This window comes from Ylistrum balloti, unplaced genomic scaffold, assembly GCF_031769215.1.
Source record: "Ylistrum balloti isolate Yb309-2 unplaced genomic scaffold, AGI_CSIRO_Ybal_v1 Utg369668, whole genome shotgun sequence".
NCBI classification, from domain to species: domain Eukaryota; kingdom Metazoa; phylum Mollusca; class Bivalvia; order Pectinida; family Pectinidae; genus Ylistrum; species Ylistrum balloti.
This window is the reverse complement of record NW_026781915.1, coordinates 2040533-2052648: the sequence shown is the minus strand read 5'-3', so window position 1 is coordinate 2052648 and position 12116 is coordinate 2040533. Positions and strand designations below refer to the sequence as shown.

The following is a 12116-nucleotide window of genomic DNA, read 5'->3' as shown; positions in this document are numbered from 1 at the left end:
TTTAACTCGTAACGCCAGTGAGTCGGTCGGTAACACGTGAACTTTTAACTCTCACGTCAGTGAATCGGTCGGTAACACGTGAACTTTTCACTCGCCACGTCAGTGAGTAGGTCGGTAACAAGTGAACAAAAACTCGTCATGTTAGTGAGTCGGTCGGTAACACGTGAACCTTTCACTCGTTAAGTCAGTGAGTTGGTCGGTAACATGTGAACAAAAACTCGTTAAGTCAGTGAGTCGGTCGGTAACAAGTGAACAAAAACTCGTCATGTTAGTGAGTCGGTCGGTAACAAGTGAACAAAAACTCGTCATGTTAGTGAGTCGGTCGGTAACACGTGAACTTAGATCGTCACGTCAGTGAGTCGGTCGGTAACACGTGAACATTTCACTCGTTAAGTCAGTGAGTCGGTCGGTAACAAGTGAACAAAAACTCGTCATGTTAGTGAGTCGGTCGGTAACAAGTGAACAAAAACTCGTCATGTTAGTGAGTCGGTCGGTAAAAAGTGAACAAAAACTCGTCATGTTAGTGAGTCAGTCGGTAACAAGTGAACAAAAACTCGTCATGTTAGTGAGTCAAAACTCGTCATGTTAGTGAGTCGGTCGGTAACAAGTGAACAAAAACTCGTCATGTTAGTGAAATGGCAAAAAAGTCACGGTGACGAAGACTCGATCAATATCGCGTCAACCTAAAGACTTGCCATGTCAGTGATGAAATACTTGAAGTATCTGCAACATCAACATCTTTTTTGTTTCCTTGTTTTAATAGGCTTGTGAAGCTGCGTACCTAACATTATACAAAATCATTTCTCAAATTATAGATATTTAAAATTGCTTTCAGCAAACAATATTATTTTAAACGATAAAAATGCGAGCCTTAAACTCTAATATTATTCAAATAATGACAGAATTTCGTCACGTAGTTATAGAGTGTTATCTGGAAACAGTTCAGATATAACGTGTTAGTCAAGTTCAACAGAAGTTCAGCTAAAAAGTCAACACACAATGTACTTGTGACTTAATACATGCATCGAAAACACTCGTTCGTTATGTTTCATGCCAGGACGAGTACAGTGTACTTTAATTTAATATCGTTGTGAGTAATCTCACCTTTGAAACAATCTTGTGTTCACAAAAATATTCTACCTGGATAACTTTCCCTTTTCCACTGCCCTGTTACCCGAGCACGCGACACACCGGGGTAGCCCCAAAGTGCCCGGTGTCACGTGAGTTAGTTCTTGACTAGGTATGTATCTAATGAGACATTTACCGAAGCTATTTCTACAATCGTCAAATTACTATCAGAACTTCACACAAAGAATATTAGCATATTCAACAAAAGAAATCATTCTTGTCAATTATTTCTTTTTCGATTTAAATCCCAGACACAAAAGAATTTGAATACAATACGATTGGGTTGGAAAAATGGATTCCCTTTCGTTTGCTTAGACAACGGTACGTTTTGTTTAAATAAAAACTAAAGATAAATTATCCGTCTGACAATCATTATACGTATTTGCTGTATTGCGAGTATCTCCCGAAATTAAATAGTGTAAAATGAATTTCGGTGAACTTTGACCACGTGTGATATAGGCCGATAACAATTGGTGTATACTCCTGTAATAGCTGAGCAGGTGAGAACAGAGAATGTTTTATCGAAATCTTGATTAAGGTAAATATCTCATTACAAAGACCCACTGTTGTCGGGGTATAACCTAAAAACAACCGCATCACTACGGCTTGGTAAAAGCTTTTCACAACCCCAGATCCGGAGAAGACGGAGACCGTCCATGTTTGAAAAGGTTGATGATCACTCTCACTGCTTTAGAAACAGTTCTGGAATATGTAATTAAATCATCTCTACTGAAGAAAAGTTGCGAACTGGTAGGTATGATAAATCAAGAAAGGAAGATTATCGTCTCTATCAATATATGTCGAGTAGCTACTAAATACTATCGTTATTTATATCAATATATATTGGGTTAGTATAGATTAGAGTCTTTAGTATCAATATATATTGGGTAAGTATAGAAGATTATCGTCTTTAGTATCGATATATATTTGGTAAGTATAAATTATCGTCTTTAGTATCAATATATATTGGGTAAGTATAGAAGATTATCGTCTTTAGTATCAATATATATTGGGTAAGTATAGAAGATCATCGTCTTTAGTATCAATATATATTGGGTAAGTATAGAAGATTATCGTCTTTTGTATCAATATATATCAGGTAAGTATAGAAGATTATTGTCTTTTGTATCAATATATATATCAGGTAAGTATAGAAGATTATTGTCTTTTGTATCAATATATATTTGGTAAGCATAGAAGATTATCGTCTTTAGTATCAATATATATTGGGTAAGTATAGAAGATTATCGTCTTTAGTATCAATATATATTGGGTAAGTATAGAAGATTATCTCTTTAGTATCAATATATATTGGGTTTAGTATCAATATATATTGGGTAAGCATAGAAGATTATCGTCTTTAGTATCAATATATATATGGGTAAGTATAGAAGATTATTGTCTTTTGTATCAATATATATATCAGGTAAGTATAGAAGATTACCGTCTTTTGTATCAATATATATATCAGGTAAGTATAGAAGATTATCGTCTTTTGTATCAATATATATTGGGTAAGTATAGAAGATTATCGTCTTTAGTATCAATATATATTGGGTAAGTATAGAAGATTATCGTCTTTAGTATCAATATATATTGGGTAAGCATATTATCGTCTTTAGTATCTATATATATATTGGGTAAGTATAGAAGATTATCGTCTTTAGTATCAATATATATTGGGTAAGTATAGAAGATTATCGTCTTTAGTATCAATATATATTGGGTAAGTATAGAAGATTATCGTCTTTAGTATCTATATATATATTGGGTAAGTATAGAAGATTATCGTCTTTAGTATCAATATATATTGGGTAAGCATAGAAGATTATCGTCTTTAGTATCAATATATATTGGGTAAGTATAGAAGATTACCGTCTTTTGTATCAATATATATATCAGGTAAGTATAGAAGATTATTGTCTTTTGTATCAATATATATTGGGTAAGTATAGAAGATTACCGTCTTTAGTATCAATATATATTGGGTAAGTATAGAAGATTATCGTCTTTAGTATAAATATATATCAGGTAGGTCTATATATAATGATTATATTTTAAATGATTTATACTCAATAACATCAAACGTCACGTGTTTTACAAAACAAACTCGAGAGTCAGAAGAACATAGCTTATTCATTAACGAATATATTATAGGTGTAAGATACAATTACCCGTTAAAGATGGCAAAAAAATCAGCAAAATGTTAATATTAATGTTAAACTTTTTTGTTTTATTCGTACAAATGTCTTTTATATGTTTTCGCTTTATTCATACATAAATTTTAGGAATGTCAAAAGTTTTCTTGAATGTTTTCACAAAGGTTTTTTTAGATGTTTCCTGTTTGTTTGTACAAGGGTTTGTTGGCTGTTTTCTTGTTTGTTTGTACAGAGGTTTGTTGGCTGTTTTCCTGTTTGTTTGTACAAAGGTTTGTTGGATGTTTTCCTGTTTGTTTGTACAGAGGTTTGTTGGATGTCTTCCTGTTTGTTTGTACAGAGGTTTGTTGGATGTTTTCCTGTTTGTTTGTACAAAGGTTTGTTGGCTGTTTTCCTGTTTGTTTGTACAAAGGTTTGTTGGATGTTTTCTGTTTGTTTGTACAGAGGTTTGTTGGATGTTTTCCTGTTTGTTTGTACAAAGGTTTGTTGGATGTTTTCCTGTTTGTTTGTACAGAGGTTTGTTGGCTGTTTTCCTGTTTGTTTGTACAAAGGTTTGTTGGATGTTTTCCTGTTTGTTTGTACAGAGGTTTGTTGGCTGTTTTCCTGTTTGTTTGTACAAAGGTTTGTTGGACGTTTTCCTGTTTGTTTGTACAAAGGTTTGTTGGCTGTTTTCCTGTTTGTTTGTACAAAGGTTTGTTGGCTGTTTTCCTGTTTGTTTGTACAAAGGTTTGTTGGATGTTTTCCTGTTTGTTTGTACAGAGGTTTGTTGGACGTTTTCCTGTTTGTTTGTACAGAGGTTTGTTGGCTGTTTTCCTGTTTGTTTGTACAAAGGTTTGTTGGACGTTTTCCTGTTTGTTTGTACAAAGGTTTGTTGGCTGTTTTCCTGTTTGTTTGTACAAAGGTTTGTTGGATGTTTTCCTGTTTGTTTGTACAAAGGTTTGTTGGATGTTTTCCTGTTTGTTTGTACAGAGGTTTGTTGGCTGTTTTCCTGTTTGTTTGTACAAAGGTTTGTTGGACGTTTTCCTGTTTGTTTGTACAAAGGTTTGTTGGCTGTTTTCCTGTTTGTTTGTACAAAGGTTTGTTGGATGTTTTCCTGTTTGTTTGTACAGAGGTTTGTTGGACGTTTTCCTGTTTGTTTGTACAGAGGTTTGTTGGCTGTTTTCCTGTTTGTTTGTACAAAGGTTTGTTGGACGTTTTCCTGTTTGTTTGTACAAAGGTTTGTTGGATGTTTTCCTGTTTGTTTGTACAAAGGTTTGTTGGATGTTTTCTGTTTGTTTGTACAAAGGTTTGTTGGATGTTTTCCTGTTTGTTTGTACAAAGGATTGTTGGATGTTTTCCTGTTTGTTTGTACAAAGGTTTGTTGGCTGTTTTCCTGTTTGTTTGTACAAAGGTTTGTTGGATGTTTTCCTGTTTGTTTGTACAGAGGTTTGTTGGATGTCTTCCTGTTTGTTTGTACAGAGGTTTGTTGGATGTTTTCCTGTTTGTTTGTACAAAGGTTTGTTGGCTGTTTTCCTGTTTGTTTGTACAGAGGTTTGTTGGATGTTTTCTGTTTGTTTGTACAGAGGTTTGTTGGATGTCTTCCTGTTTGTTTGTACAAAGGTTTGTTGGATGTTTTCCTGTTTGTTTGTACAAAGGTTTGTTGAATGTTTTCCTGTTTGTTTGTACAAAAGTTTGTTGAATGTTTTCCTGTTTATTTGTACAAAGGTTTGTTGGATGTTTTCTGTTTGTTTGTACAAAGGTTTGTTGGATGTTTTCCTGTTTATTTGTACAAAGGTTTGTTGGATGTTTTCTGTTTGTTTGTACAAAGGTTTGTTGGATGTTTTTCTGTTTGTTTGTACAAAGGATTGTTGGCTGTTTTCTGTTTGTTTGTACAAAGGTTTGTTGGATGTTTTTCTGTTTGTTTGTACAAAGGTTTGTTGGATGTTTTCCTGTTTGTTTGTACAAAGGTTTGTTGGCTGTTTTCCTGTTTGTTTGTACAGAGGTTTGTTGGATGTTTTCCTGTTTGTTTGTACAAAGGTTTGTTGGACGTTTTCCTGTCATTCCTACCTTTTTTACTATTTCATTTGTTTTCTTATTTTTTTCTTAATAAGATTGCATCTGACGAAAGAAATCTTTTGCTGCGACTGCGTAATGAAAAATATATGCTTTGTACATACAACGGAAATTCATTTGACAAATATCATCAAGCATATACGCATGTGAAACTTAAGACTATAAATCTGGAAGTCCATAGCGACACTTTATATATCGTGTCTAACATAATAACGTTCGTAATACCCTTTTTTTCTCTCGAGAAGGTTTTCGAAGAACAATGGATCCCATATTTGGACTGCCGGTAGTGAAAGAATCTCGGGCAATGGAAAGTGCAAGGAACCGAAATAGAACACAGCAGCGCCGCCTTGGTTCGCAATTACTGAAATTACACTCCAAACTAGAGTGTAACACATCACGCATTATACAGAACAAGAATGTTGTGCTGGATCTCTGGGGTGTTATCCATCCTTCTTCTACAAACAAAAATGTTGTCTGTCCATCCGGCTTGACAAATCAGGAGAAATCGGAATACAAACACATGCGCAAGTCTGGTCCGCTAAGTATGTCTCTCGAGGAGTTTGATAAAAAGATGGATGAATTGAAGAATATATCTGCACAAAACAGGAAAGCGGATACAAGTGAAAAAATGCCGAAGAAGAGGTGTAGGAATAGCGAGATGGTAACCGGAAGTACAAGACGTGGTAGTATTATACCGGAAGATGACCAAACTCGCTCTTCGTTTCTCAACAGGAAACTTAAGATGAAGGAAGCCTTGGAACGCTTAGAAACATCAGATGTTCGTGTGAAAGACAAGAACCCGAGTGACCAGAACAAATTTACCTCCCGCAGACATAGCTCTGTACTTCCGTCCCTCCCAGGTGTGGCTAAAACAAGTGCTTCCGAAAACAACAGAACTTCGACTACCGCTGTCTGCCAGAGGCGAAACTCGATAGCTGTGGTTTCTGTAGATACCGCTCGAAATGACCGTTTTCTAAACTCGTCACCTGACGAAAGAAAGCAAACAATGGAGGATGTGGAAACTCTCATGGAAAATTTGGCGGGAAATTCGAGATGAAAACTTTCTTGTGAGGATATCAAATTAAAGTTTATTGAATATTGTTACAATTTCGTTGAAGTCTTTGTCGAATTTAAGACATATCGAATCATGTGTGAATGAAAGTTAACATTCTGTTATAAAAATTTAATCAGTACTTGATAAAGTATTAATATGGATTGATGTGACTTGTGGAGTTGCAGATGGCAGTGCCTTCGGACCACCAATATTTCTAAGTCATATAAATGGCTTTCCGGAAACAATATCACAGATGCTACTGTTTCATTACATCGGTGAAAATTTTAAGTTACATGATGTCTCGAGCAATCCCCAAATATAGTCAGCATGATTGTTGAAATTCCACCTAGATTTATGCTAAGTACTCGTATTACACACACACATTAAACTACAGGAAAAGTATCAATCAATTAGATGTGTAGAAGGACGAACGGTATATCAAAGTCAGTTGGAAAAGTGTTAACAAAGAAGCAACGATGGAAAGAGTTCGTTCAGACAGCATTTACTGCCCACATATTCACAAACCATGTACATATTTACAGACCATGTACATAATGACAGAACATATACATATTTACAGACCATATACATATTTACATATTTACAGACCATGTACATAATTACAGACCATGTACATATTTACAGACCATATACATATTTACATACCATGTACATAATTACAGACCATGTACATATTTACAGACCATATACATGTTTACATACCATGTACATAATTACAGACCATGTACATATTTACAGACCATATACATATTTACATACCATGTACATATATTCAGACCATATACATATTTACGTACCATGTACATATTTACAGACCATGTACATATTTACATACCATGTACATAATCACAGACCATGTACATATCTTACATTTTTAAAGTTTGTTTGAACAGATTCAATTGTTAGGAGATGCGATACCCTATAAACTAACCCTTGAATGATTCCTAAATGGTCACAGTCAGTTACTTGATGATCACATCGTCACGCCACCAACACCAAAAACAATTCAAAGCCAGACTGGATAATTACTGGACACAACCTAAATGTTATTCCAATGGAAAAAGACAATCACAGTCAGGCTACATCTTGCTTGGAGGCATTTACCTGCGTCCAGGTCAAACACAACTAACAATTTTTTTGTTACCAGCAGTGAAGAAGTGAAAACGTAATTCTACTCTAGCCTCTGTTGAGATGGAAAAATAGTTCTGTTTGTCAGGTGACGCAGTTTCCTTTCACCCATGGGACCGAGATTCTTTTCAAATAAGTGCCATTACACGCGCACATCCGGACCAGCATTGGAGATCAATTGGGAAAAAGTTGATGTAACTTGTTTAACAATTATCATACAATAATAAAGTTGATATTATATACACTTTCTGTCGTCTGTCGTCCGTCATTTCTGAGAGTGTAAAGCCCCCTTAACGTGCATACCTGTAAATCTACGAGATTTGCCACATACATCACAGGACAATCCCACACTCTGGAAAAGGTAAAATCCTTGAGATCAACAGTCAAGAATCTCCCTATAGAGTACATAGTTCTCTGTTCTATCCCCAAGATAGGAGAGGATCATTAAAGTCTCTCCCAAGGTCATGTTAAGAACGCTAAGCCTTGAGATAACTACACTAGTACATACATAAGAAGGTCAGTAGGATAAGAGAATTGTCATCATTTATCTCTTTGAAGGTGGGCTAAGAATCTCAACCTTCAGGGAAAGATTATTCAGTTACTATGTGAAGCAAGCCTCGTATTTGCCAACTTAAGAACCACCAACGAACTGTTTTATATTCGACTGCTGTTTACTGATTTTTCTATCTGTTTTTATTGATCTAATTATTTAGTGTATCACAGCCAAATGCTACATTTAACATGACCTAGTATTGTTGTCAATAATTACTTCAACAATTCTACTGATACCTACATACTATCCGAGTTAAAAGATAAACACACTCTCTTAAGTTGTTATATTTTGGCAGATTTGTCCCTATTTTTCACCCTTTCCATTACATGATATCATTATGGTGTTAAACATACCGAAGATGAAAATAAGAAAAAATCTATTACCCGCAATTTAAAAATAAGAGTTCAATTTACAAGGCTTACGTGTTTCCTGTCTACACAACTCCATCTATTTGTTGGATTAACCTATGAAGGGAGATTTTAGTTTAGTTTAAATATATTCTAAACCAAGCAAGAGGCTTGGGCACAATGTAACAGAAACAATAAACATATATGTGTACCTCAAACGAATTATATAGCAGTTCCTAATTCTTTAAAGAATAATCACTTATGACAGGATATTCTAGTAAAGTTAGTGAAGGTTGGGTACATTACTTATGTTATTTTAAAGCGGACATTTCAACAATAGAAAAATGTAAAAAATGATTAAATAAAAAATGCAAAAAAATAAATAAATAAAAATAAATCACGTGAATAACTACAAACAAATGAAGGGGAACCTTTATAATTTTAATAAAATTATAAAGATAATTTTGAATGTACCTTATAATTTTATAAAATTATAAAGATAATTTTGAATGTACCTTATAATTTTATAAAATTATAAAGATAATTTTGAATGTACCTTATAATTTTATAAAATTATAAAGATAATTTTGAATGTACTGCAATCATGTTTTAACTTAGTAAGTAGAATATTGAGACGACGAGGTCAGTGATTAAAAATTAGAGCAGAGGGTTCTAGTGATTTTGATGTATTTTAAGTTATTAAAGGCATCCACAGCGTTAGCTGGTGCCTAACAGTTTCCGAGTGACTATTTCAGAGTCTGAAGGTTGTTAATATAAATGGTATTTATATGACTACAATTTTGAATTAGGTAATTGCTATCATATCCCAATAGGTATGGGTTTATATCTCGCACTAAACCAGGCAGTAATGTATACAAGTAGGAAAGTGACAGCTTGTGATGTATTTTGTAATAAATAAAAACTTCTCCTTTCTCCTCTACTTATTAAAGTTCCCCGTATAGTTTCACTATTAGTTAGTGGTAGACCTTGGCAGTCCAGTTACAATTTTAGCTGCTTCGAGTTGAATCTTTTCTAGTAAAGCGGCGTAGAATTGGGAACGATCAGTCCAAAGTTCACAAGCATATTCCAAAGTTGAAAATATAAAATCTTAAAGTAGTTATCAATCTTTTAACTTTTTTTTCGATGTTGTCTGATATATTTTTTTAATTGTCACCCCACTTTGCATGAGAGCTTAGAGTCACGCACAAATGCGTGTGGCTTTCTGAAAATTGCAGAATTGTCTTATTAAAATAGTTGAAATTCGTAATAATTCTGTTATATTGGAAATACATAATACTTGAGTTTTATTGGAATTAAATGTAACTATCCGCTGTTTTGACCAATTGTCTAAACACTGAAGGTCATGATTAATTACACGTTCAATTTTTACACAAGAAGAAAAGGCATACATCATAGATGTGTCATCTATCTGCAAGAGACACAATTTTTCAGCTATTTGAAGGGAGAGAACTTCTAATACTTTACTGTAGAATGTATTGGATCAATACGAGTACAATAGAAGAAGACCTCGTTATTTCTGAGGAAAGAAGTGTACTAAATCTTATCGAAAATTTATTGTAAGATATATTTGTAAAAAAAAATGACACAAATTTGAATATTCACAAATAAGATATGTTGCTTAGATAATGATAATGAATACTGTCCGCAGCATTATGTTTTGTCCCAGTGACGCGTAATAACGATCATAAAAATAAAATGGTTCACTGGCGGCCATCTTAGATTTTGAGTATAAAAGTTTGCTATCGCAGTATATAAATAGGTACTTCTTGGTCTCTAGTTGTGCTCTTACTGATCATAGAAACAAAATAATAGAGAGACAAAAACTTGGATTTAGAAGTTTGTTATCGCTATTTCCTGAAAGGTACAAACAAAATTACTGAAAACAGACCTCGTTGATTTGATAGATAAAGATCATTACGATTATTCCTTGAGACGTATTCAGTTTCAAATACTTATAAGCAAAAAAGAGGAAAGAAGAGAAATATCAAACATATAACATATTTTAACGAAAATCTATTGTCACAAAACAGATAAAGAAATATAATTATTTTAACGAAATACGAATGTTCAAACCATAACCTAAATGCCAAAATTCTAATACAGTAAGTATTCCGATATCACTTCTTTACTATCTGTGCAAAGTGTTGAATTTTGGCTTTATGGATACAGCTGGTGGACATAGGAGACCATCCTGTTACACTCCAAACCAACATGCACACATATGCCTTTCCTAATATATAGCAACCCCGAGCACGCATACAATTAATGCCGACATGTCCTTCAATGAATTATAGTTAGGACTTAAAACAATATTTAAATATTCCCGCGTTTCGGTAGTATAGCGGGAATAGTTCGTCTTCTCAGGCACGTAGAGCACGTGCGTATGCCCAGGTAAGGGTGGGTGCGCGGGTGAATAGTCATTCTCTAGCTCTCCGTCTAGCAGTGCAGTCCAGTTAATGTCTCTATCATATATATAGTATCATAGTTTCTACCATGCAGAACGATTCATTATGCACACTGTCGGACCAGATACAGGCTGCGGTTGGAAAGTCACAAAACGAAATACTCGGGCATTTGGATACATTAATTTCACAAAAGTTGAGCTCGTTTGAGAGAAAAATGTGTGAAAATTCTGAGGCATCTTTAAACAAGATACAAGAAACAATTCAGTGTACGGATACCTACAAATTCAAAAAGAGAAGTTGCGAGGAACAGTACAAGTTCAATACCAAAGTGCGCGGGAAATTATTGGACGACGCGCAGGCCGTCAGTACGGACATGGACACCGCCAGGCTTAAGATACAGGAGGGTATGTCGCTTATAGACTATCGCAACAAGCTAATTAAGTTGGCGGACAGTTCTGAAGCAGGCTGGAAAACCGTCGATGAGTATGTAGCAAATCCTATAGCGTCGGACTCCGACGATGAAAGGAAAATCGACAGGGCCAGCTCCAAGGCAGTTAAAAAGGCAAAGGCGGAAAAGTTAAAGTCCAGCAGGGGAAGACAGCGTTTCAACCCTTATCAAAGAGAGACTTTTGTGTCCAGGAGCCAGACAAACGCCGCTACTACGACCGACAGAACAGGTCCTTTCCCACGGGGCGGGACCAAGCCCGGTACATGCTTTGGGTGTGGAAAGGCCGGACATTGGCGACAAGAGTGTCCGGAAATCAAAGGAGTCGCCTCGGCTGTATCCGGATATAAGATAAGTGGTTCTTTATTTGATATGCATGAAAAAGTATCGGCGAAGCAGGACGCAGGTAAGGTAGGGGCGACACAGGACGCTCCACGTGTCACATGTGATACTTCGCCAGTGGGGCGCTTGAAGGGTAAGAGCCAGTATTGGGCAGACCAAGGTACCATTGAAGTAGTACAATCTATCATCGAGAGAGGTTATAAAATTCCTTTTCACGAAATTCCACCAAGGGTGTCTTTGTCAAATAACAAAACCGCAAAAGATAACCCCGATTTTGTCGTGGGGGAGATAACTAAGCTTTTACGGTTAGGTTGTGTGTCGGAAGTTTCGTCAGAGCCCGCGGTCATAAATCCGCTCACTGTAGCTTTCAATCAATCAGGTAAGCCCCGCCTAGTTTTGGATTGCAGGCACATAAACCCTTTTTTGCATAAATTCAAGTTTAAATACGACGATGCAAGGGTAGC

At 35.3% G+C, this 12116-nt stretch overlaps 1 protein-coding gene across 1 annotated transcript; it reads left to right on the top strand.

Moving 5' to 3' along the window:
* Positions 1–5595: 5595 nt before the first annotated feature.
* LOC132561348 (uncharacterized) lies at positions 5596–6393 on the top strand. Its single transcript, XM_060226077.1, has one exon. It carries the CDS (start codon positions 5596–5598, stop codon positions 6391–6393), a length of 798 nt encoding a protein of 265 aa, XP_060082060.1.
* Positions 6394–12116: the final 5723 nt, after the last annotated feature.